This window comes from Ammospiza nelsoni, chromosome 2 (assembly GCF_027579445.1).
Source record: "Ammospiza nelsoni isolate bAmmNel1 chromosome 2, bAmmNel1.pri, whole genome shotgun sequence".
Taxonomy (NCBI): Eukaryota; Metazoa; Chordata; class Aves; order Passeriformes; family Passerellidae; genus Ammospiza; species Ammospiza nelsoni.
Window position 1 is genome coordinate 84,887,901 of NC_080634.1, and position 24,331 is coordinate 84,912,231.

Sequence of the window (24,331 nt, forward strand, 5' to 3'; positions counted from 1 at the left end):
AGGGAAAGAATATATTGGAGATCTGTGGTTCCCAAAGCAGATAACCAAAAAAGCAGGGAGATTTTGCTTCACATTAGGATTGCTTTTAAGAAAAAAGAAAGTGACATCATTTTGTAATAAAATAATTATGTTTGTTTTCATTTCATCATATTTGTAGTCTGCTAGGAGAGCTTTGATACTTCACAGAACATTAACTGGGCACGAAAATGACATTCCTCATCCTACCCAAAACTTCCTCTGAGTTGTGTAAAGCTGATTTAGAGTGCTTAGCTCTGATACGCTTCTGCTTTTTGTTGTGTGCCTATTTTCTGCCAGAGTATGCTTTCTGGGTCATGGACATTTTGCTGTCTGAGGGAATGCCTAACCATGATTGCTAACATTGCTCAATATTTTAAATTATCCTGGAGAGGTAAAGAAAAAAAAAGGAAAGGTAGACCAAAAAAATGCACTGAACTTGTTTCTGAAGGAGGAGTTTGAGGGAACAGTTAAAACCTTTCTTTTTCTTCTTGTTGACACACTGGTAACACTGGTAACATGGTTGATATAACTAAACACCTGGTAAACTCTGCTCCAAGTTACCCTCTGACATGAACTTCACTGGCATGAGGAAACAAAGTCACACCAAATCAAAGCAAAGGTCTGGCACCTCCTGACCTCTCATCTCATGCTGGTGCTTCTCTTGTGTACATACCAGGGTCTGAAGTTAATGAACCTTATGAGTGTTCAAAGAATTTGGGATTAGGATTTTAATCTGCTATGCTGTGAGCAAGGGTTTGATTGCCAGCTCTGGCTGCCCAGGTGCGATGTGTTGCAGCAGGAGGCAGGTGATGCTCCATGTTAGCCATTTGTACCAAAACTGCTGGTTATGGCCCCAAAGTTGTGTTCTTTACAAAGCCAACCCACAAGGTGTACTCTGTTGTAGGAAGGTTATTTTTAAAACAGAAGCAGATAGTTCTCAAACATGTCAACCAGTCCCAACTAAGGAAATTACAGAGGAGTTGGAGTCAGACCTCATTCTTTAAAAAAGTTCAGTGGTACCACAGCAAATGGCGTATGAAATCTGCAATAGTCTGAGAATTACACAGAATGAAAGGACTTTGTAAACAAAACCTTACTGGCACTATACTTTCTGCAGACCAGGACTGACTCAGTGATGAAGCTTGTAATTTTTCTACTGAATGTATCCCAGTGAACAGAGTGCCTGCAGAGCAGTAACTGTGGTCTTTGTGGCAACTAACTATAACTAACTAGATAACTAACTGGTAACTAGAAATGGGACATTTGTGCTGTGAAGCACTTCTTATAGCTGAGGTAAAAGGACTTTTCTTGGACATATTTTCCCAAAAGAACATCGTGCTAATGAATAAAGTCATCCAGGTGAATGCAGATATCACCTAGCCTGCTGGCTGGAGTGTTTTCATGCTAATTAATACCACTACCTATATATGCCAGCCTTACTTGTGCATTCTCAGCTGGAATCACCACATTTCACAATGTATAATTTTAACATTAAATAGTCTGCTGAAAATTAGTAGGAAAAAGGTCAAGAAATGCAAAATCCATGTTCTCTTGATGATGCTGTACTTTCTAATTGTATGATACAGATATTTGAAGAACAACTAATTTGAGTCAGAAGTAAGTGTCAAGAGCTGCAAACGCTGCCATTTAGTAGTGCTTAGGTGCTAGCAGAGTTCTTTGCACTTGGTTGTAGGCATGTACTCTTCCTGTGGTCCTCATGGGTTCCTTTTTGGAGTCAATCTATTGAAGACATTATGTGAAGTCATCCAGCACTCCAAGGAGGAAAGGGATATTTGAAGGTATAGGAAAGGATGTAAAACAACAAAATAGGTGGGCAATGTTGAGGCCTGGACTTCAGCTTAAGCATGGCTCTGTTAAGGTTGTACTACACAGTGGCATGTGGACTTACTATTGTATGCTGTAATATAATGACCTTTAATGGGATTTTTGCTATTAACTGTATCTTCTATCCATCTCTTCCGCATCAATTTTCAGAGTGATTTATTTTTTATCAATATTTACTCATTAATACTAGTCATAAAGTATTCTAGTGAGGCACAAGTGAAAACCGTTATTTCTTCCCAGTCTTCTAATCCAATTATCAAAGTATTTGTTTTCTTCCCTAAAGAAGAAAAAACATATACATACCCACGTATGTATACAGAAAATTATTTCAATTTAGCAATGAAGTCCAGTTTTTTCAGTCCAGATTCTTCCAAGCTGCCACCCTTGGCTGTAAAGAACCAAGTAGTCTTGCAAGTTTGGTCTGGCTGATGGCTAGCACGTGGTTTTGCTGAGGGCTGTGGGGACAGGGACCGAGGCTCGTGGCTCTCTGGGCAGCATGTGTCTGGCATGTGTCTGACTTTTCTGCCAGCAGCCTCTCTGCAGGTGTGATCTATTCCTTGCAAAAGCATCAGGGTCCATGTCAAAGTGGCTTCACAGTGTGCTGCTCTGGCTTGGCACATGGCAGCTTGGATGGGGAGATGTTGAGAGCTCTTCTTCCTGCCTGGTCTCTGACATTTTTAACTACAAAAAGGGCTGAGTAAATAAAGGGCTGCCAAAGTGCCTGTGCTCCCTAGAGAAATGTCACTGCTGTCACAGGAGTGTAGGTGATGCCATCCTGGTGAGTAGCTCTGGATGTCCCTCTTTGTTCTGACAGTGCTCCCCTGTGCCTCACATTTGACTGCAACTACTGGTTTTCAACTTGAACACTTCTCTCCTCCAGGATAAACCTGCATGGGGCTGGCTGTGCTGGGGTACTCCATGCTGGGCAAAGCACTGCCCTGTAAAGTTACCACAAAGATTGGCAGGACAGCACTTGCAGAACAGGTTATTCGGTCAGATAATGTTTTCTGTTTTCCCAAGCAAAAGCAGAGAATGCTGGTAACTGCCTGAAGCAGAGTTTGGGCTTTGCTGGGACAGCAGCAGCACTGGTCACAGACATGCTGTCCAAGTGTCTTAGCATGCCTTGGGAGGGAGGTGGTACTGTGGCCAAAATGAAGGTGTGTGACCCTCAGCACTGCTGGATTTTCTGTGTGGATAGTTGCAAAGCTTCGAGTGCAATAACAAAAGAAATGCTGATGTAAGGGCTACAGAAGCTGCTGGTGCAGCTTGCAGAGTTGTCAGAGGTTCACTTTTCTCTTCTTGCAAGGAACTGTTCACCTTTTACCTTCTGTATCAGGAGGATTTTTTCTGGGAGGGGTGCAAAGCCCCGCCAGAGAACCGAGTGTGAGTGGGCTGCTGTTTACACTGTGTGTTACAGGGCACTGATGGAGATGTAAGGATGGAGTCTGAAACAGAAATTGCATTTTAGGTCATATCCTTCAAATCACCTAGAAGTCAGTGCACAGGGTAACACATGCGTTTCAAATGCCTTGTATATTTATGGAAAAGGCCTAGAGAGAAAAGTATTGGAAACAGCAGAGAGCTGCCAAACAAGCCAGTGCAAGCTCTTGGGCTTTTATTCCTCAAGTTCTTTTTTTTCCTCCCCTTGATATGTTTACATTGCTGAATTCCTTTATGCTTCTTAAAAAGAATGCTTCATTCAAATTTTTTAAATTATTTAGCACTCAACAGAAATTAAATACAGCTATAACTTTTTTGCTGTTGAGTGTGAGGTGGAATGCAAATGCTGTCTATTGGCTTAAAATCATGGTGTCATTTAGGTTGGAAGAGACCTACAAGATCATCAAGTCCAAACATAAACCCAGCACCACCATGTTCACCAGCAAACCATGTCTCTAAGTGCCACATCCCCATGCTTTTTGAACAATTCTCTGGGCATCCTGTTCCAATGCCTTCACCTTTGAAGGTAGCTCCAGGTATCAGCTTTACTGGAAACTGATGATCAGCTTGGTATGATGAAAATAGGACTATAAGATTTGTTATAGTAAAGAAAGTAAGAAAGGTTTTTTTTTTTTTTTTTTTTTTTTTTTTTTTTTTTTTTTTTTTATTCTCAGGAAAGAGAAAGGAATCATGCCTTGAAAAATATTGCACACCAAATTGGCTGTTGCAGAGCTGTAACATTTGAGCTAAATCCTCTGGTCAAGTAGAAAAAAAAAAAAGTCAGGCATGAAGCCTGTTTATACTACCAGTGATGCCTGAAAAGTGCTGGCAGTTCTAGCTGATGTCCTGAGAAGGACTGACATGGTGCACTGTGATGTATCAGCCTGTTTGACCACCTGGTTGAAGAGGGAGGTTGCAAAGGGGCTCTGCAGAGGGGCCAGTATAATTCCCGTAGCTGTCACCTCCCTTCTTAGGAGCAGAATGGTTGGAAGGTGTTCGTCAACACAAATGCATATTGCTATATGAAAGGAGCTAATCCCTTAAAATTTTGGCAAGTTATTTATGGAAGGTAATTAAATGTAGGAACAAAAATAGGATGTTTGTGTCATACTCCTGGAGCATTATCAATAATGGGACTTGTTTTCTGAGTAGTTACACATTTCTTCAAAGGAGCATGTGATGCTCTCTACTTGAAATATTAATAGCAGATAATGACACTGTGGAATGATGGCCTCTTAAATGGAGACATACTTTAACAGCTTTTAATCTGTGTGGTAACTGCATATTAAAAATCTTTGACAATTTTGATGAAGAGCAATTATAGAGCATGCACAGTAGCTGTTCTTCTAAGTTAACTAATTCCCCAAGTCTAGTGAATCTGCTCTAGATTGATGGGCTATACAATTTCATTCAAAATTAAGTTTTTCACTGAAGAATAAAAACATCTAATTAAAAAAAAAAATTCCAAACAATTAGCTTTCTTTATTGCAAAGTAGTTGTTTTCCTGTGAAAACTTCAGTGCATATTTTATGAGGAACAAGAAAGATGAAAATTGAAAGAATATCCATGAGTGTAAGATCACTCCAGCATGTGTTGAGAAAGAGGATTTTGAAAATAAATCAGATTTTTCCTAGTAAAGGACTGTTGAGACATAGTTAGGAAATTTTGTATGTAGTATAGTCTGGACCTTTCTGTACATTCATACTCCATTGCACATCATACTCTTTCTTGCACATTCATACTCCATTTGAAACCCCTGACCTGCTTGTGTTATCAAAGAAGAGACGAATGAATGAAATTCCATATTTGGAACACAAATACTGTAGCTGTCTTGAAGACAAAATATGTGCATGCTCTTTGTACTTTCTCATTCAAAGTTAAAACTGATTTTTAAGTAGTTTTGAGTACGAAATTGAGCTCCATCCAGAGGCTCAGGGGCTTCAGAAAACTATTTTTAAAAAATATAAAAATATAAATATAAAAAATTATAAAAATAAAAATATAAAAAATCTTTTAAAATATATAAAAAATATCTTTTAAAATAAAAAAAAACCCTCAAAGTTCTGTTCCACCAGGGATTTTTCCTGCTGGAGGTTGAGTGATGGCCCTGGGAGGGTGGCAGCAGGGGTTGGGCAGCCTGGTGCAGCTGGGGCATCAATGTGGGGCACTGCCCTGCAAAAGCAGCACCTCTGGGGCTGTGCAGCTGTGAGTGTGCCCCTCACTGGCCTGCTCTGCTTCCACAGTGAGCCCTGCTTTCCACGGCTTTGGGCTGTTCACCGGGCGGCACCTCTGGGAGTGACCATCCACACGCAGCTTCTGCCCCTGCCCCGGCTCCTCACCAGGTGCCAGCCAGACAAAGACATAAATGGGCTGGCCAGGGGTGGCTCTGAAGGATGTGGAAGCAGGGCATAGAGGGACAGGAAGGGATGTTGAGATTATTTTCTATGGTTTTATTGAGTGAGTAGCATCTGAGGTTAATCTCACATTAATGTCAATGCTGTAATGGCTTCTGATTTGCTTCAAAAAATTTTAATAATATGGAAATGTGCTTTTTAGCATTTTGTATTTTAATAAATTGCAGGTATCTCAGGGAAATTTTTAGTACTGATTGGTTTATGTGCTATGTTTCCTGTTAACTAGATTTTTCCCAATATTCTCTAATCACCTTGTACCTCTCTTCCTGATTCTAATTACTAGAGCTTTGTATATGATAACAAGCACTTCAGTTCACAAGTGATTGCAGTGTTCTGAAGTGAACTACTCCAGAAACTTTCAATTACCTTTTAAATTCTGTATACCAACTCGTGACTTCTGCTTACTTATTTGATGGAAATACTGTCACCCTGAAGCCATGGGAAGCAGAGGAGACTGTTTGAGTGGCAGCAGAGCATTTTTGTCAGCTGGAAGAGGCAGATCAGAATGTGACCTTCAGCTGGATGCTCTTAAGCTTGATTGGGATATGGAAATCACATTCTCTGTCTCTGGGAAGAGAGGAGGTGCAGTTTAAACTACTCTTAATGATCTTTCCAATGTTTTTTTCCTTCACACACACACCCACCCCCCTCATATTCCCAGAATATAATACAATATAGTAAGGGAATATTTAAAGAATCGACTTTCCCAATGTATTGGTTGCCCAACTGTATCTGTCCATCTGTGCTGTGAGCAAGATGGAATGATTAACTCAATCTTTTAATAGCATGGGCTCAGAATAAGAGTTGCTGGAATTCACAAGCAGTAAAAGTAGGAGCTGTAAAGATGACGTTGGGGATTGTGATACAATATATCCTGTACTATCTAGGAATATGATGATACAGTCAATACTGTCTTAAAAACAAAAATTAAAATATTTTGTCTTTTGAAAGGTATAGATCATAGTGCAAAGTATAAATTGTTTTCTGTTGTCTTTTTAATTCTTCTGGTGAGAAGCTAAGATGCAGGTGGCAATATTTTGCTTTTGGTTTGGATTTCTTGTTTGGCCATAAGTGGATCAGTCTTTCCAGTTTGACCATAAGTAACAAGATCACTGTGCTTCAGTTTCTGCGTATGAAAGTGCTGATGAATCATAGAGTCATTGAATCATTTAGGTTGGAAAATTCCACAGTTAACCCATGCTGCCAAGTCCATGACCAAACCATGTCCCTAAGTGCCACATCTACATGTCATTTAAATACCTCCAGGGCTGGTGACACAGCCACCTCCCTGGACAGCCTGTTCAAATGTTTGATAACCCTTTCAGGGAAGTATTTTTTTCCTAGTATCCAATCTAAACCTCCTCTGGAGCAGCTTAAGGCCATTTCCTCTTGTCTTGTTCACTTCTTACATGGGAGAAAAGATCTACCCTCTCCTTGCTAAAATGCCTTTCAGGGAGTTATGGAAAGCAATAAGGTCACCCTGAGCCTCCTTTTCTGCAGGCTAAGCACCCCCAGCCCCCTCAGCTGCTCTGTGTCTGACTTGTGCTCCAGACCCTTCACCAGCTCCATTGCCCTTATCTGATGTGCTCCAGCCCCTCAATGTCTTTCTTGTCATGAGGGGCTCAGGACCAAGCACAGGATTCCAGGTGTGGGCTCACCAGTGCTCAGCACAGGGGGACAATGGTCCTGCTGGCCACACTCTTGCTAGGATATTGATACAGGCCAGGATGCTCACTGGCATTCTTGGCCAGCTGGCACACACTGGCTCACATTCAGATGCTGTCAACCAGGACCCCAAGGGCCTTTTCTGCTGGGCAGCTTTCCAGCCACTCTGCCCCCAGCCTGTAGCACTGCCTGGGCTTGTTGTGACCCAAACTCAGGACCTAGAAGCTGGTCTCTTTGAATCTCATACCCTTTGCCTTGGTCCATCAATCCAGCTGGTCAAGCTCTCCCTATGTAGAGCCTTTCTGCCCTCCATCAGTTTGACACTCTTGCCCAGCTTGGTGTCATCTGAAAACTGGCTGAAAGTGCCCTCAATCACTTCATCCAGACCATTGATAAAGATGTTAAACAGGACTGATGCCAATCCTGAGCCCTGGGGGGCCTCGCTTGTTACTGGCTGCCAGCTGGATGTAGCTTCATTCACCCCCACACTCCAGCCATGGCCATCCAGCCAGGATTTTACATAGCAAGCACTATGTCTGTCCAACCAGCCAGTTTCTCCAGGAGAGTGCTGAGTTTCAGCAGTCTGAGCTTCAGCAGAAGCTGAATACCTGACTCTCCATATTTTCTGAGCTTTGGGAACTTAAAATGTTCTCCAGACTTGTGGGTTTATGATGGAACCTTTCTTCCATGCAAGGTGTGGGGACAGGCCTGCTTAGCTTTATTTCTACAGTATTTGGGATCAAATCAAGAATATCAGCTGTTCTTTTCTCCTTCTCCTTCTCCTTCTCCTTCTCCTTCTCCTTCTCCTTCTCCTTCTCCTTCTCCTTCTCCTTCTCCTTCTCCTTCTCCTCCTTCTTTCTCCTTCTCCACTTTTTTTCCTTTTTCCTTTTCTTAAGTCTCTTTGTTGTGAAATAACTATCATTTACAGTTTTCTGAAATTAGGTTTCTGCTCTGCAGTTAGTTATGACATTTACTCAGTCTGTAATGAAGCAACAGCAGCATCATGCTTTGCTGATTCATATTTTCTCCAGCATTTCAAACTCACTGCCATTACCCTGGTTTTTGGTCAAAACTGTAACCCAAATGCTAATTTTTCATAGTTAGGCATGAAATTTTAAAACCTTAAGAATTCTGTGCCACATTTCATGCAGATAACTGTCTAGTTTTTTTAGATATATAGGATGTGGTCTTTCCAAGGGAAGAGCTTTTCTGAGATTATTCACATTTCATTTTGGTTATTTATGGCTTCTTCACTGGATTTATGAACATGATTTGGCAAACTCTACATTTATTTGGGACTTTAGCGAGTGGGAAAAGTGTCTTTAAATGTCAAATGTTTGGTTAAAATGAAACTTTCTCTGTAGGGAAGTAGCACTTGGAAATAGGGAATTGCATTTGGGAAGGCTTTTGTGTGCTTGGGGGTATGTCTGAAAGCAAGGACTTGAAATGGTTTCTTACATCCTGAGGGATGTAAAGCATTGTCAGATGCAGCTGCATCTACTCGTTAGCTGTTCGGGAAATCTTGGAGCCTAGACAATCTTCAGTTCTTGGTAGAGAATGAAAAAATAATTCTAATGTCTCAAACTTCTGCAGGATGGGAAAATGCACTCTGCAGCTACTAGACTATGCAGAGCTATTTCCATTGCCCCTATTTAAATATCCTGGGATAAGCTTCTCTTTTTCATCTCTCATTTCACAACAGGAAAAAAGTATAATTACATGGTGACATGACTTGAAGAGCATTGGGAAGTTTTACATAAAATGACATTGCCCAAGGTATTGCAGAATTACATTTGCCCAGAGGGAGGGAGTATGGGAATAAGCATCACTAAATCTGTTAAAAGATAATCAGATGCTTTTTCTTGATTTAAAGATACACCTGTATATAACTTCCCTATCTTTAGTGTGACTGGAGTGAAAGAGAAGAAAGCCAAAGAGTAAGACTTAATAGGTAAATATATAAAAGGAATGAAAGATAAGCAGAGCAGGGAATACAAATGGAAAAATCTCCTTCTCTATTCTTGTGATAGTATTTTCCCATGTAAAAAATGATATGGGTAAGTGGAGCCTTTAAATATATGCATATGTAGGGAAGATTAGTTTTTTCTTGGAGCTAGCATCCTGTTTCTTCTCACGATATTTTTGACAAATCCAGTAATCTTTCATATGCAGGCTGTGTCTGTTCAGTGTAGTGTAAGGAATTAGTGGGATTTCTTCGTATTATTGCAACAACCATTCTGCACTTATTTCACAAAACCCAATGTCATATTTTGTGAATTGCCTTTTATGACTGAGGCTGGGACTGCTCACTGTCACTGAGCTGAGTTAGTGCCGTGCCTTGCCAGTGACAGTGCTGTCCCCCACACCTCTCCAGTCCAGCCTCATGGCAGCAGAGCCCCCCTTTCCAAGCAAAGGCAATGCCCATGGCCTCATCCAAGTCCCAGCTGGCATCTGTCCCAGCACAAAATGATTGCACAGTGAAGCAAAACATGCCATGTGTGGTGTAACGCCAGTGGGTAGTCAGGTGCCAGATATTTTTGCACAAGTTTGTCAAATGTACTATCAGCCTTTGTCTGAAATAATCCTTAAGACTAGTGTTTCTCCAGAAAAAACAAGCAAACAAACAAACAAACTCTGGCTTAAGCCAGGAATAGCAAGAATATGTAAGACTAGGACTAGTGTGTGATGGCAGGAGTTGCTTGATGTCCGCTGGGAACTTGCAGAGCCATAATTTCACTAATATAATTTGTACTTGTTGAAAGACAACTTTTCCATCTCTTGATTCTTTCTCTATCACCCCATGTCCCTCCCAGGAATCAAGTGCTCTCCTTTTCTGCACATTCAGTTGGGAACTTTCCTCCCAAGAGCAGATTGTAGGCAAACTTGAATTCCTGATTAAATTTTAGCAGATTTTAATGCTGCACTGTGGTATTTTCCATCTGACTGATTTGTATAATGGTGTTCAATCTATCTATTTGGCACTCATAAAAAAAAAATTAAATTCAAATATCTTATCTTCAGATGAATTTTGGCAAAAGGAACAAAGTACTCAGGAACTCTGGCAAACATGGCCAGAAGTGAGATTCAGGACTTGGGAACCTTACCCTCTCATCTACCTTTCCTTTCTTTTACCTTAGGGCAGCTTCATATTTGTTAGGATCAAATTTCCTAATATCTCTGTCAAAATCAGCCTGAACTTGTATTGTAAAAAGCTCATATATATGCTTCACCAAACAGTTTTTCAATGCAGCCTTATTTCCCATTGTCTGAGAGAAAGGCAATTCTGAAATGTCAAGACAAATTCCCAAATTAAAAGTCCTCTTTAGTTTTCTCCATTCTCACCCTCCTCTTTCTTGGGGGAGAGGTGGCAACATCCAGCTTTTTTGCTGTGGATGATCCATGATCCTGATGCAGAAGGTCTGCATAGGGTTTCCTGGGGGAGGAGGTTCTTCCTGGACAGAGTGAAGGCAGCATACATCAGTTTGGAAAATTACCGTCTGTATAATTTTTGAAAACTCCAACTATCATTTTCTCCATGCAGCCCTTCTGCCAAGTCCAGCAGCATCACAGAGTCCAAAACTAACATTACTGAGCATCCTATTAGACAAATAAAGCAAAAGCACTCAGGCTCCAGTGGAAAGATATATGAAAATGCATCTTCCCCTGGCTCTTGTAACCAGGCAGGACTTCTTCACTTGCAAACACACCAATCATATGTTCTGAAAAACAGGGCACTGAAAATACATGTGCAAGTGGAGAGGAAATATCTTTTTTATTACTTTGCCAATAGCTGTAGATTACTTTTCTAGCAGTCTGTGGATCAGTGCCTTGACTTACCCCACCAAACCATGGTTGATTTGCACCTGTAGGTAGCAGTGCCACTGTTCTCACTGGGGTCCTTTTTTGGCTTTGAGGACAATAACACTGTGCAGAGGTTTATGATTCAGGTGTATTAAATTGCTTAGAGCTGTGTCTCTTTCATCTGAATACCTGTGAAGAGAGGGGCAAAGGGAATGAGGCACTTGAAAATTACCTCATCTTGACCAAAAAAACCCTTTTCCTGTGTCATATTTGAAAGTCTAACACTTCCTTCTGCTTCCCCTTCCACACCCTGCTTTCCACACACATTTCTCCCTTTATCTGCATTTATGCTGTCTTTCCAAGAATCACTAGAAGAAATGCAGATAGGTGTGTCATGCAAATGAAATTTTTAGCGTAGCTTTCCACTCCCCTTCCCACTGTTAGAGAGATGTCTTTCCACAGGTCTTGTATTTTTGAGTGCCAAAAACTCTTGCTCTGAACAGCTGCCTTATTTAGGGTATTGTTATTTTTCTTTAGTAAAAGGTATTTCTTTCAGGACTGTAATGCTGGCATCATAACTTTCATCTTACTATTGCACCAGCTTATCTTACATATTTTCTAATATGTGGGGGCTTTTTCAAATATAGTTAGGTCTTGCTGTGGATACTCATGCTCCAAATTTGTGCTCTTCGACTCTAACAATATCTGTCGCTCTCTAATACCCCCCAAGGCTCCACAGTTTGTTCATGAGTTGAAAAAAACAAGAGGAAAATTAGCTGTTCTGCTCATTTGTGGTATGACTTCTGCATGTGTTAAATGAGATATCTAGGAACAAGTCCTGTAATGGATTTTGGAAGCTTGTATCTCAGCCTTCTGTGAAGGGCTTGTCATCTTGCCTGCAAACGTTATCACTTCATCCCTGTAAGCAAGCTGGCATGCTTATCAAAAAGCTAAACAAATGTTATAAATTTAGAGCAGCCTTAAGTTTGGTTGTTTTTTTTTAAGTTGTTTTCATTGGCAATTCAAAAAAAAAAAAAAAATCATTAGTCTGGCTCAGCAGATGTTTGCTGCTAACTCTGAAGAAATGTCACTTGTTCCTGTGTTGACAATATCAGGAAGGGATGAGTAAACATCTCCTTAGCTGGCTGAGCACTCTGCTTCTCTAGTTGGTGTATCTGCCAGCTCCTCTCCTTTTGTGTCATTTGCTGCCTTGCTGCACTTTGGCCATTTGTCCAGGCATCCTGGATATGTGGTGCCTTGGCTGGAGTTACAGCACTGGTTGGCAGCCCAGGCAGCCCAGACAAATTGCTCTGCTGTGTTGTGGAAATGTCCACTTCATGGGGCACAGGCTGAGTGTGCGTTCCCCTGAAATACAGGGATGGAACTTCTGTGAGTCTCCAGAATTGATAAGTGTGAGTTGTTGTTTGCTGTTTCACTGGCATGCAGCACTTCAGGCTCTGTGTGTGTCTTGTGCATTGGTTAAACAAGAAACTTTTGTGTGCCAGGGGTTTTGCTGTGGTTTTGTGAGAAGTTGTTACCAGTCCTATTCCCTGTCAGTGGCTGCGTGGGAGCCTTGTTAAATTAGGTCTTCCCCTGGCTGCTGAAATTCTTAGAGCCATCTGACTGCTGCTGTTCCATTAATAGCACCTTGAGATACCTATGAGTTTGTAGGGCAAGGGACACATTTCCATGGTTCGGTTTTCCTGCTGTTCTGGTTCTTCAACACCTTTCTCTTCCCATGAGTGACTCCAGGGCCAGCCTCTCCGATACCTCCACTTCCTCATGATTCTTAAAAGCTGGGAGGCTTGTCTCCTCTCTGATGCAGAACTCCAGCTGTGTTTGGAAACAGATGCTGTCCCTGGACAGATGTCTCCCTTTCACAATGCATCCAGCCATCTGAGGTGTGTTGGAGCTGCTGGCTGTGTGCCTGTGGACCTGCATGCGTGCATGGCAGTTGTTCATCAGCACTGAGCCCCGTGGCCCCAGCTGCTGAAACCGGCAGGATGCCTTCGCACAGAAGGACTCGTCGGGCTGGTTGCCACCTACCTGGTTTCCAGTCTTAAAGGCCTTCAATCTTGATTGCATATTGATGTTCATTAGGAAAGTGATTGGGAGCAGAAAAGATTTTGGTGTGCAAATTTGGGAAGACAATTTGCATTTGAAAAAATCCTCTGCACAGGCTTAGGACAGGCTTGAGGCACATGCAGTTTGTCTGGCTTATCTGTCAGGATTTGAGTACTTAAATTGTCTTCTGTTAGGATAGTCCTGGAATGACATTTGAATCCAGACCCTGTTGGCCTGGTTTCTGCCAAACCAGAATTTTATGGAGATGTTTCTGTAAGGCACACAAAAAAGGCAGTTGCTAAAAGCTGCATGGGCTCCCCAGCAGTTTACTGATTGCCTCTCAGAATGGAAAATGAATTATTTTTCTACATCTGCTTAATGGCTGTAATCTCAACATTGCCACGGTATAAGTCAGAGGAAAAGAGTCAGAATATTTTGCAATAGGAAAAACTACTCAATAATTCTGCGGTACGTTGAGCTATATGATTTCTTTAATCCATGTAGAAGAACTTGATTGTGCCTTGTCCTGTGGTGTTAGATGAGGACTGGAAATTACAGTTTGCCTTCTTTTCTCACTCAGTGTTGCTATACAGGAATCGCTCCAAACTTGGATCTTGTTATTCAGTCAGGAAACTAAATATTCATTGTTAGTTCTTTTCATTTTTTTTCCATCTGTGCTTCTGCCAGTTACCTTCAGGACTAATATTTGCATGTAAATTATTCAGTTATAGGAGGAATGAAAAAAACCAAAAAAAACTGTTGAGATTTGTCTGTAGGGATCTCTCCAGCACAAATAGCACCAAAGTTCCTGCACTGTGTGGCCAGCTCAGGAGGTGCAGGCAGGTCCCAGTGTGGCACCTCACAGGTGGACACCGACCAACATTTTGGATGCCTTCAGCTGTGCTCAGGTTTTGCCTGATAAACACAGGTGACTGATTTAGACACTCTAAATTCTACCCTTGGCCTTCCATGTCTTAAAAGGAGGGTTAATGAGGAAATTACTGGAAAGAAATTCTGTTGCAATGTCCACGTGACCCATAATGTGCTGGATTAGTAAATTAGGAGATGGAATTTTGTAAAAATTTGATGCAATTTGCTTTAAATAAACTTCTAATACTTTTTTCTTCTTTTTTCCCTTGGCCTCAAGCCCCGTGTGCTGTAAAGGTTTCAGAATACCAAAGCCAGCTACTCTCAAGGGAAGGTCTTCTTCTGAGGCTTGCATTGTCTGTGTTCACTTGGTGTATTTTTTAAAAGAAAGAGAAACCTTGGTGCTTTTGTTTTGATTTGGCTACTTCAATGACTTTAATTCCTGCTCCAGAGCTGAGATTTTTCTGGCAGGAACAGGTCATTGATATGGGTCTGCAGACTGTCTTATTTCCATGTGGTTTTGGCAGTTGCAGGGGCATCCTGACAGCCCTGTTTTAGAGTCCCTTGAAAATTAGTATTTTTTAAAATTACAGAATTGCCTTACATTTTTTGTAGTATTGAATTTGTATGAGGGTGTCTATGGACATGCAATTTAATTCTGATTAAGGACAAGTATATTTAAAAGCAAAATAATTCTTTTTAAATAGCCTCATATCAGGACATAGTAAATCTGGCTTATTTTCCTGTTTTATGGTAATCCACATGCAAAGTAAACAGGCTTATGTCGTCCAAATACGTTGGAATGCAGGCAGAACCTGCAGCTTGAGAGAAGCTTCTCCCAGCCACTGGTGTGATAAAGGAGCACCTGAGGACTGCAGGCTGGTTTCTTTGAACACAAGGGAAATTAACAGCTCCTGCTTGGTCAGGGGATTTCATTAGCACAGAGCTGTACTGTTCTCATGTCCCACAGAGATATCACTGGCATTATTCCTCTGAACTTGAGATCAGTATCTACCTCCTTACCAGGAGCAGAAGGAGAGAGAGATCTGGGGTGGTTTAAAGGAGATGCAAGGAGTGCCAGAGGGAACCTCTCTGGGCATTGCAAAGCTGGTGGGTCCCCACTGCCTCCTGCCTGGGGGGCTGTGAGGCTCCTGCTGCACTCAGCTCAACCTCTCACACAAAATAAACCAGTACCTGCTGAAAACCAGGCTGAGCCCAGGTCTGCTTTGAAAATTTCATGCGGAGTTTCATCATGGAAGTGGTGTTTCAACACTGAAAGTTGGGTGTACTGCAAATTCCACATGAGGTTGTAGTTCTAGAGGGAACAGGGCACTAATAAACTGCCTTTCACTGGAGTTGCTCCTGGATACACACAGAACCTATATTTGATCTTGACTGCTTTTGTTGAAATAAATACTAGCTGTATCTCATTTAAATGGAGATTCATTTTATAATAAGACATCTGACTTGATGGAAACTGTGCATATTTTTGAAATTAATAACAGTTAAGAATTAATTGAGGAGTTTCTTTTCTTCCTGTCCCACTCCCCGATGTACTTCAGTTTTTCTCTTTTCATTTCCCATTTTGACTGAAGTGGGTGGATAGACTGAGTTGTGCCATGCAGTGTTGTGTCTATACGAAACCATGTTATGTGGACGCTGTATCTCTTGGAAATAAAATAGATAATGACCATTTATCTGTGTGTCTGCAGCCCTCATTTCTCCCTCCCTGTCTGGTTTCTTAGATCCTTGGGGCTAGCTGCTACAAGCAGTTCTGTTTTAAACTTCTCTGTGATATAGGATTGCACAGAATGCATTTTTTCAGTGAAGTCTTCAAGTGGCCATTAAGACCAAAAACTTGTCCTTTTCTTTGCAGCCACTGTGGACAGGGTAGGACTGGACATCTTTTTTCATCTGCTAAATCAGGTCCTCTGCTAAGAACCACTTTATCACAGTGATTCCTGTTATTGCTTTGCTCTTCTGACTTTCCATTTTCACTTCATGTCATTGCCCTTTCCCCAGTCCTGACTTCTTTTTCTCCTTTTCTTTCATTAATTTTCTTCTAAGTGAATTTCACATTAAAATGTCACTTCTTATTCAATAGGTGGTGCAGTAATGGAAATGAGTGACAGCACCTGTATGCCGCATGTGAAACCCGAATGTCAGGTAGCAATGTGGTGAGAGGCCAGGAAGCAGGGGAGGCATGGGGAGGCAGAAGAGGAAGAGAAGGTACTCTGTAGCCCCACATTTCTCCTCACAGAGAAAAGCAAGGCACGGTTCTCCCAAGAGTATTTCTGGGTTTCATATTCTCTGAACATCAGAGAAAGAAAATACAGTTCTTATCTTATTTGCTGTGCCTGTGTTTGTGCAAATGTGGAATGCAGCATGGAAATTTTTTACCCAAAGTGATGGTGTTTTGTTTCTTGGCCTGTCAGGGCCAGCTGTGTGTGTGTGTTGGGACTGCAGTCATGAGATTCAGAGCAGGGTGTGCAGTGTCAGTGCACACTCAGATTCAGTTTAGATGGAATGTAACATAGTGTAATATAATATAATATAATATAATATAATATAATATAATATAATATAATATAATATAATATAATATAATATAATATAATATAATATAATATAATATAATATAATATAATATAATATGATATAGTAATTAATTAACCTCCTGATAAGATGAAGTCAGATGCATCATTTCTCTCCCCTCATCAGGGTTCCCTGCAAACACTCTAGTACTCAGGCCCAAAAGAGTGCATTTTCTCTTTACAAGATTTGGACCTGTAGGCATTTTGTTTAGAGTTCATGATTAGAAGTATTTTTGGTGGAAATTGCAGGGCTGCATATAGCTAAATTGAAGCCCCTTAAGAAGGCTCCTGGGGAAGTCATACTTAGCTTGAATTACATATGTCAGGACACCTGTGTGCATACATATCACTGTAATTGGAGTTAACCTTCAAAGAAATGCAAGCAATTTCTCTTCTTCATGGAAGGGAAGAACTGAGTTGTTAACTGAAGAGAAATTCATGTTGAATCATGATGGAAAGAACTATGTATTTCAAAAAAGGTGAAATGTGGATCCTTTTTGAAGTTGCTGTGAAGAAAGAAGCTTGTATCAGTGTTAGTCCTGTGTTTCATAACTATGTAAAATATGAGTTGGTGCTGTACAACAAAGCAATCCCCTAAAAACCTGGAAATCAAAATAGAAAGTCCTTTGAAAGATGAAACTTGGCATCTTTTTAACATTTTTTATCTATAGCATTGCCTACAGACACTGCACCACAGCAAAACGAAGTATTCAATACTATTTTTCCTGTGCAAATACCTCATGGCATTGACTCCAAAGCAAATTAGAAATTCACCTTGGTCACCTAAAGGCTACATGGTGCTTCACACGAAACATCTCCACCCCAAAACAAAAATTGTAGTTGATATTAGACCTAATTCAAGCCTTTCCCAAGCAGTTGAATGATAATGCCTTTGCTGTGCTTTGGCTGCATGACTCCCTCCATGGTGGGGGAATGTGCTGTGCAGCCTGCACCCAGTGTGAGAGCTCGTAGCTGGGATGGCAGCTGCTCTGCAAGGGCCATCCCAGAGGCTTCTTGGCTCACTTGGCAGGCTAAGGGCTCCTGGGGAGGCAGGAGACACAGGATGTGTCTAAGCCACCCCTGTAGCAGAGGGAGTCTGGGAGCATTCCCTGCCTGCCAGGCTGTGTGTGGGTCAAGGAGCACTTGGAGTGGAGGCTGACAGCGAGTGTTGGGGATGCTGGCTGCTGTGGGACAGGGCTAATGTGGGTGGGAAAAGCAGATGGGGGCTTTCATGCAAGAAAATTGCTTCCTCCTTTCTTTGGGGCTCAGGGCCTCGTGATTTCAGAAGGGAAAGTGCTCAGTTATGTGGGGAAATTGGGTCAGCTGGTGTACTTTTGAAGGCTCACCTTTGACTGAGATCTTTCCTCCATGTTACTGACAGAGGCTGGTCTTTTGTCATTCAAGAAATTTCCAGGGAATCATGCTGCCAATTGAATTTTTTCCCTGTACACATTGAGTAAGCCGCCCCTGAGCTGACGTAAGTGCCGCCACCTTGCTCAGTAACAGAATTATGGTGGAAATTGTAAAGGTCAGATGACTGCAGGATGATGAAATGAATGCAAATAGAAATGAGAAAATTTCTGAAGTGCTTGTTTGCTTTTCGTGTCGTCAACCTCAGTCTTTTGTGAACTGTTAACACTGGAAAATTATAGTGCGGTAAATAATGGTGGATGTCCCAAAGTTTTTATTTCCATACAGAGTTTATTTCTGAGATTGTTTACTGGCCTGTCTTGAGTGGTCTGTTAAGTGTACACTCTTTAAAATACATCTTAACTTCTTAATTGTGCTACTATTGTGAGCTAACCTTGTGTTATTTCTTTTTTCTCATATAGTTTTCCCTACACAAAATGGAAAGGTTGCTATAGTGACTGGAGGCACTAAAGGAATTGGTTACCAAACTGTGAAGTATTTGGCAAGACTTGGCATGCATGTGATAATAGGTAAAGTCATTATTTTCTTAATATACTTTTTGCTTCATAAAGTCTTTTTTTTTTTTCTTTTAAGGTGTATTTTCTTTCTGGCATCGGGGGAATGTAGAAGAATATTTTGTTAGTGTTTAGCACAACTAAAGATTAATTTGGGTTTTGCTTTGCAAGATCTTGAAAAAAATAGTGGATGGGATTTTTTCTGTAGGACTTGTAAGAGTTGTGCTAAACAATAAAAATCCTTAAAAATTAGTATTACAAAAGTATTTATTTTATTTAGTTCCTTGTTACTGGAGATGGGTCATGCATCAGCGTTGGGGTGTATGTTTTCATTAAGAGGAAAACAAATTAAAGACTTGAAGGAGTATTACAGTGTTTAGTGGGGGATGATGTATGTAAGGACAGAGCAAGCCCTTATAACTTTATCCATGTAAAAATTGCACATTTACTTCTCAATTTTGTCACTGTGAGAGACCTCTCTAGGCAGTGACAAGAAAATAAATACCTGGAGATTCAATCATGTCAGTCTGAGACGGATTGGGCAATTCACCTTCTGGAGGTGCCTGTTCCTCTCCATTGATAATAAAGAGTTGATAAGGTGGCTGAGTTAGAGTGAGACATTTCAAGTTAGGTGAATTTCTCTATGAATTCAAAAACTGTCCCGTGTGCACCATTTCTTCTTTCTACCACAGACACTATTTAGGAGACTTCCTATTTTTTCAAACTTCTTTTACTGCAAATATGTATTTGTAGTAGAGGAATATGTCTACTAATATGTCTACTAAATCAGAATGTAGTATAATGAATACTTTTATGTTTAAACTGCTACATTTGCTCACTTCATCTTTCCTTAACTAGATTTTTACCTAAACCACTGTAAATTGTATTCCATAGAGTCACTGAATATTGCTGTTTCATTGTACACTATCAAGCTGATAATGCCATTTTGTTCAACTTTTATACAGAATTTGCTCTCTAAGGTTCTGTACACATATCAGACCCACTCCAAACAATGGACAAGAGCACAGCAGCCATGTACTTTTAGTGTAGTGCAGTCAGTAACATAATGGAATTGTCCTGGAATCATACAGGTGTAATGTGGAACACCACTTACTCATACATGTTTTAATAGATGTGTCAAACCCAAGCGTTTGCAAAGTGCAAGTAGATGCTTCTTTATGTAGCTAAATGCCAGATGTTACTAATGTAGCTAGATGTAGCTAATGATGTCAGCATTAATATTTCACTAAAATTGCTTTTCATCTTTAAGGTGGATTGCACAAATGTACTCTGGGAAAACAAAAAGGGTAATTTTCTTCTCTTTGCATAGGGTCACAAAAGCATAGAACATTCTTTTTTTAAAAGATTTATTTTGTATCACTTAAAGTTTAGGGTATTCCATATAAGAAAATTCAGTGTGAGAGTTTTGGGAATGGGAAGGTGAGATTTAGGTGCACAATCTCTAAATAAGCTGAATTTTTTTCAACTCACAGTCACTCTGTCATAAATCTCCTTCACTCAGCCTCACACCCTTGTCTCATAAGCACCCAGATGTGTGAGCTCGTGTGATCTTGTGAGCATCACCTGAGTCTGGGAAAAGGTCATGCCAGCTGACAGTGCTTATCCTGTCCCTGTGGTTCCTCTTGATCAGAAGTGACAGGCTATTTTATGGCCATATCTGCCACAGAAGTTGTGCAGTCTCCTTCTCTGGAGGTATTAACAATTCATCTAGATGTGCCCTGTCTTACTTGTTCTGGGTGCAACTGCCTTAGCAGGGGGATTGGACAGAGCTCCCTTCCAACCGCTGCTGTTCACTGATCTTTTATATTGCTCAGCAGCTCTCAGTACATTTTTCCTGGTCTGCAATATTTAGGCTCTGTCTATAGCCTATTTTTAGGCTGGGCTAACAGGGAAAATAATGGTATTGGTAATGAGCTGTAACCTGGAGATGCAATCCTCCTGATGGCAGAGTGCATGGCTGTCTGCTGCCAGTCTTCTGTGCTGTGGCCTTGACAGGACAGCACAGGAACAGTGTCCTCTAAACATGCCTTTGTTTGTCAAGAAAGGGCATTCGTTTAACACTTGGCTCTTTCTTTTGGTGCCTACAAACCCACACACTTCCATTGACTCCACAATTGTATCAATCTTACTGTTTTCATTATGAATCCCTACAAATGTGAATTAATGAAATTAATTATAGGAAGCATTTGATGAGTAAGTCATCCAGCTGATTCATTTCTTCTGAGCAAACTCTGACCTAAACACTGAGCCCTGTGAGTCACAGCCATCTTCCTTGCCTGTGAAACTCTTCAGACCAAAGCAGCCCTGTTGGAAGAATGGATAGTCCCAGGCACTTTTCCAGCTGCAAGATCATAACAGTCTCAAAAGCACAATAAATGCAATGACCTTCCATCCTTGCTCATAACTGTTGGGCCCAAGTGTCCAGAGTATGTTTGAAATGTCTGCTGGCACATTGGCATGCATTAGCACGTTCTGCTTCAGGCCACACAAGGCTCAAATAAGAGAGCAAGCGTGCTCAAGCTTTCTCCTCTAGGATTGTTTTCACCCTATGTTTGTCTATAGACATGAACTTCTGTGAAAAAGGTGTGGATGTTAAGTGAATTTGGGCTTGCAAGAGAGAGTCACATGTAGCTTGCAGTCAATCATGCTCAATCACTGAATGCTTGTTACCCATTATAGGAACTGTAGCAATAAAGGATGATATCCCTGCAGCAGACAAATGAGTCAAGCCTGAATGTCTGATGTGAAAAATGATTCACCATTTGTGATGGATGTGATTTTGATGCAGTTTGACATTTTAGAGGAGTAAATATTTGAAACAACCTACTTTTAAATCCAATCCACCCATGGAAGGAGGAAAGCAAATAAGTAGGAAGCATGTTACCGTGTGGAGCATGAGTAGGCACTGTACAAAAGGCAGTATCTTCACTCAGAGCCTTTACAGCAGGTGGTTTCATAGTTCTTTCAAACCTCCTTCCTTTCCAGTCCCAGCACTGTTGCACAAGCCTCCATCCCCCACTGACGGTTTCCCTCTGCTCACCCTGCCCTGCCCTCAGCCTCTCCCTGAGAAAGAGGCTTTGGTGAATGCTAAAATGATGAAAGTAATTTTCTGTATATTTATGTATTTGTTTGATAGGTTTCATTGAGGCTTTCTTCCAGGCTGCTTTTCTCAGTAGCTGCACTCACAGTCAGCAGGGCTTTTACTTCAGGAAAATCTCATGGCAAACACCAAACCCCTGGTAGGGAAAATTGATGGCTGTGGTGAATCTTCACAATCCAGCTATACAGGGAGCTCCTGCTCCCTCCTATGCAATTTACTTGTTGATAAATAAACTTGAAATTTCATTTTCAGAGACAGAAAGTAAATGACACACTGTATTCAGCAGTGACTGATATTGAAGGTGATGTTTTGTATGCACTTACAAATAAATGAGGACATTGGAAATCAGGATATCCTGGACTATTCTATGACCTCCCCCAGTCCAGGACATAAAACTCAGTATGTTCAGGTCTGGTTCAAGGTTTTTGCCACAGTTCTCTCAATTTAGAATGATAAAAAAGCATAAACTATTCATATTCCTTCCATCCATGTTCACAGTTTAATTTTATGAGGATTCTGTGTGTGCATGTTAAAATTGTTGACTCAAAAAAGGAAAGCCTCAATTTGATTTTTTCTTTTTTTTTGCCCTCAGTATATTAATAAAAGAAGGCTGAGATAATGTGTGATAATATCTAATGTAGAAGTTTTGATAATTCTATCTGAAAACAGTAAATGAAAATCAAAATATTTGCACCTTTAAAATGTTACACTTTTGCTTGGTATAAAACACCAGGTTCAGGGCAGTGTAATCAATCTTTAATGTCTGAGTATATCAGTGTCACAGGTTTCTAAGACAGGCTCACACTTTGAAGGAAGCAATCTCATTATACTTATACATATGTATATATATTCAGGTGACTTATTTGAGCTATGCAATTTTGGCTTGAGCCCTGCAATTTGGCATAAATAAATGTACTTCCATCACCAGATTCAGCACTTCTGTGTGACCTCGGTAAGCTCTGCAGGACACTGAGCAAGAGATATTTCTGTCACCTCTTTCATTCCCATTAGTTTCCAATTCTCAAGCTGGATTCTCTGCACCATGAATCAGACAATTCCTATATTGTATAATACTAAAAAGTGACTTTCGAGGGATAATTAAATCCTATCAAGATGGTGCAATAGTTCATTTTCAAAGACAGTTTGATTTAATTTCAATTACTGAAAATTTTTATGGGTTACTTTAATAGTCCTTTTTAATATACATGGATCTATGAGATGCTTGGGTTATATATTTTTTTTTTTTAAAAGTATTTATCTTCCTAATTTCAGCCAGGTTTTTTAGGCCTGAATGAGTTCTAGAATTACTCAGGAAGTGTCAAAATTTTACCAGCCTATTAAAAGTGGGTGATGATTTCATTTTTCTGTATGAGCATAAAGGAAATGCATGCAGATTCCTTTATAATTGTAATTCAGTTCAGGTTTTATCATATCAGTGCACTGTAATCAGGGTTATGGAAATCTCTGTTTATTGTTAATTACGCACCATACATGTGCACACAGCCACACACAGTCTTCCAAATATGTTTGAATCTTGTCAAACACTTGAGTCCCTAACTTCTGTTGTAAGACTGTCACGTCGGTGCTTGTTTTAACATATGGTGCTTTCAACAAATAATTTTATAGGAAGAGCACATAATGAAGTGACAAGTGCTTCAAATTGTATCAAACTGTTCAGGGTGATAAAGACCAGGGATGTGTGAAGAATTTCAGGAAGACCATAAGAAGCTGAGTGTTAAAAGGCATGTACAGCTCAATGTAGATCAATATGGAGTGATGGACATGGGGAAAAATTTTAATGCCAAAACAAGATGTGATGGATTCTGTGTCGACCACCATCACTTTGGAAGTAGATCTCAGGGTTAAAATAGATCATTCTGTGAAATTCAGTGGTGCTCCATAGGGTGCAAAAATCAAAACAAATATTAGAAATGATTAGAAAATGAACAAACTAAACAGACAATATGAGTTGATTCAACTCTATGAACCCTTCGTGGGCCAGAACTGTAAATACTTTGTGTTCTGGTCTGCCTATTTCAAAATGGTCTTAAAGGGTCTAGGGGAAAACAAGTTTTATCAGGGAGATGGAAAAGCAACCTTATGAGGAGAAACCAAATGGGCTTGAAGTCTTCAATCTGTTCACTGTCTCTGAAGTATATAAAATGAGCAGCTAAAAAGATACAGATCTTAAAATAGTATGGAGATTGTTACAAATTCAGTAACAGATTGTTATAAACACAGTATTAGACATCAAAAAGAATTTAAAGCAATCTAAAACAGGCCACTGTGATTAAAACCAAAATCCATCAGAAGTGTAAAAGTATTTCTGGACTAGTATCTGCTGCATAAAACCTTAAATCATCTTTGGTAAAGAAGAAGTGTAAGGTGACAAATACAGTGCTGGGCAGTTTTGGGAAAATGTTGTGCATAGGCCAGTAAGTGTGTTTTTTATATTGAAAAATAAGTCAGGCATTTAAAAAAATGTAAAGTTAAATATGTGTTATTGGAACTTTGGAAGAGTTAGTGCAGTTTCTCTTGGTGCTTGTTCAATTTATTCATTAAGCATTTTTGCCTAAC

General features: G+C 40.4%; 1 protein-coding gene across 1 annotated transcript in view; it reads left to right on the top strand.

The window, feature by feature from the left end:
- The window catches only part of DHRSX (dehydrogenase/reductase X-linked), a 161,450-nt gene that overhangs the window by 19,000 nt on the left and 118,119 nt on the right, over positions 1-24,331 (top strand). Inside the window, exon 2 of the mRNA XM_059494079.1 lies at positions 18,541-18,648. Coding sequence (XP_059350062.1) covers positions 18,541-18,648 — 108 coding nt within the window. The remainder of the gene's footprint in view (positions 1-18,540; positions 18,649-24,331) is intronic.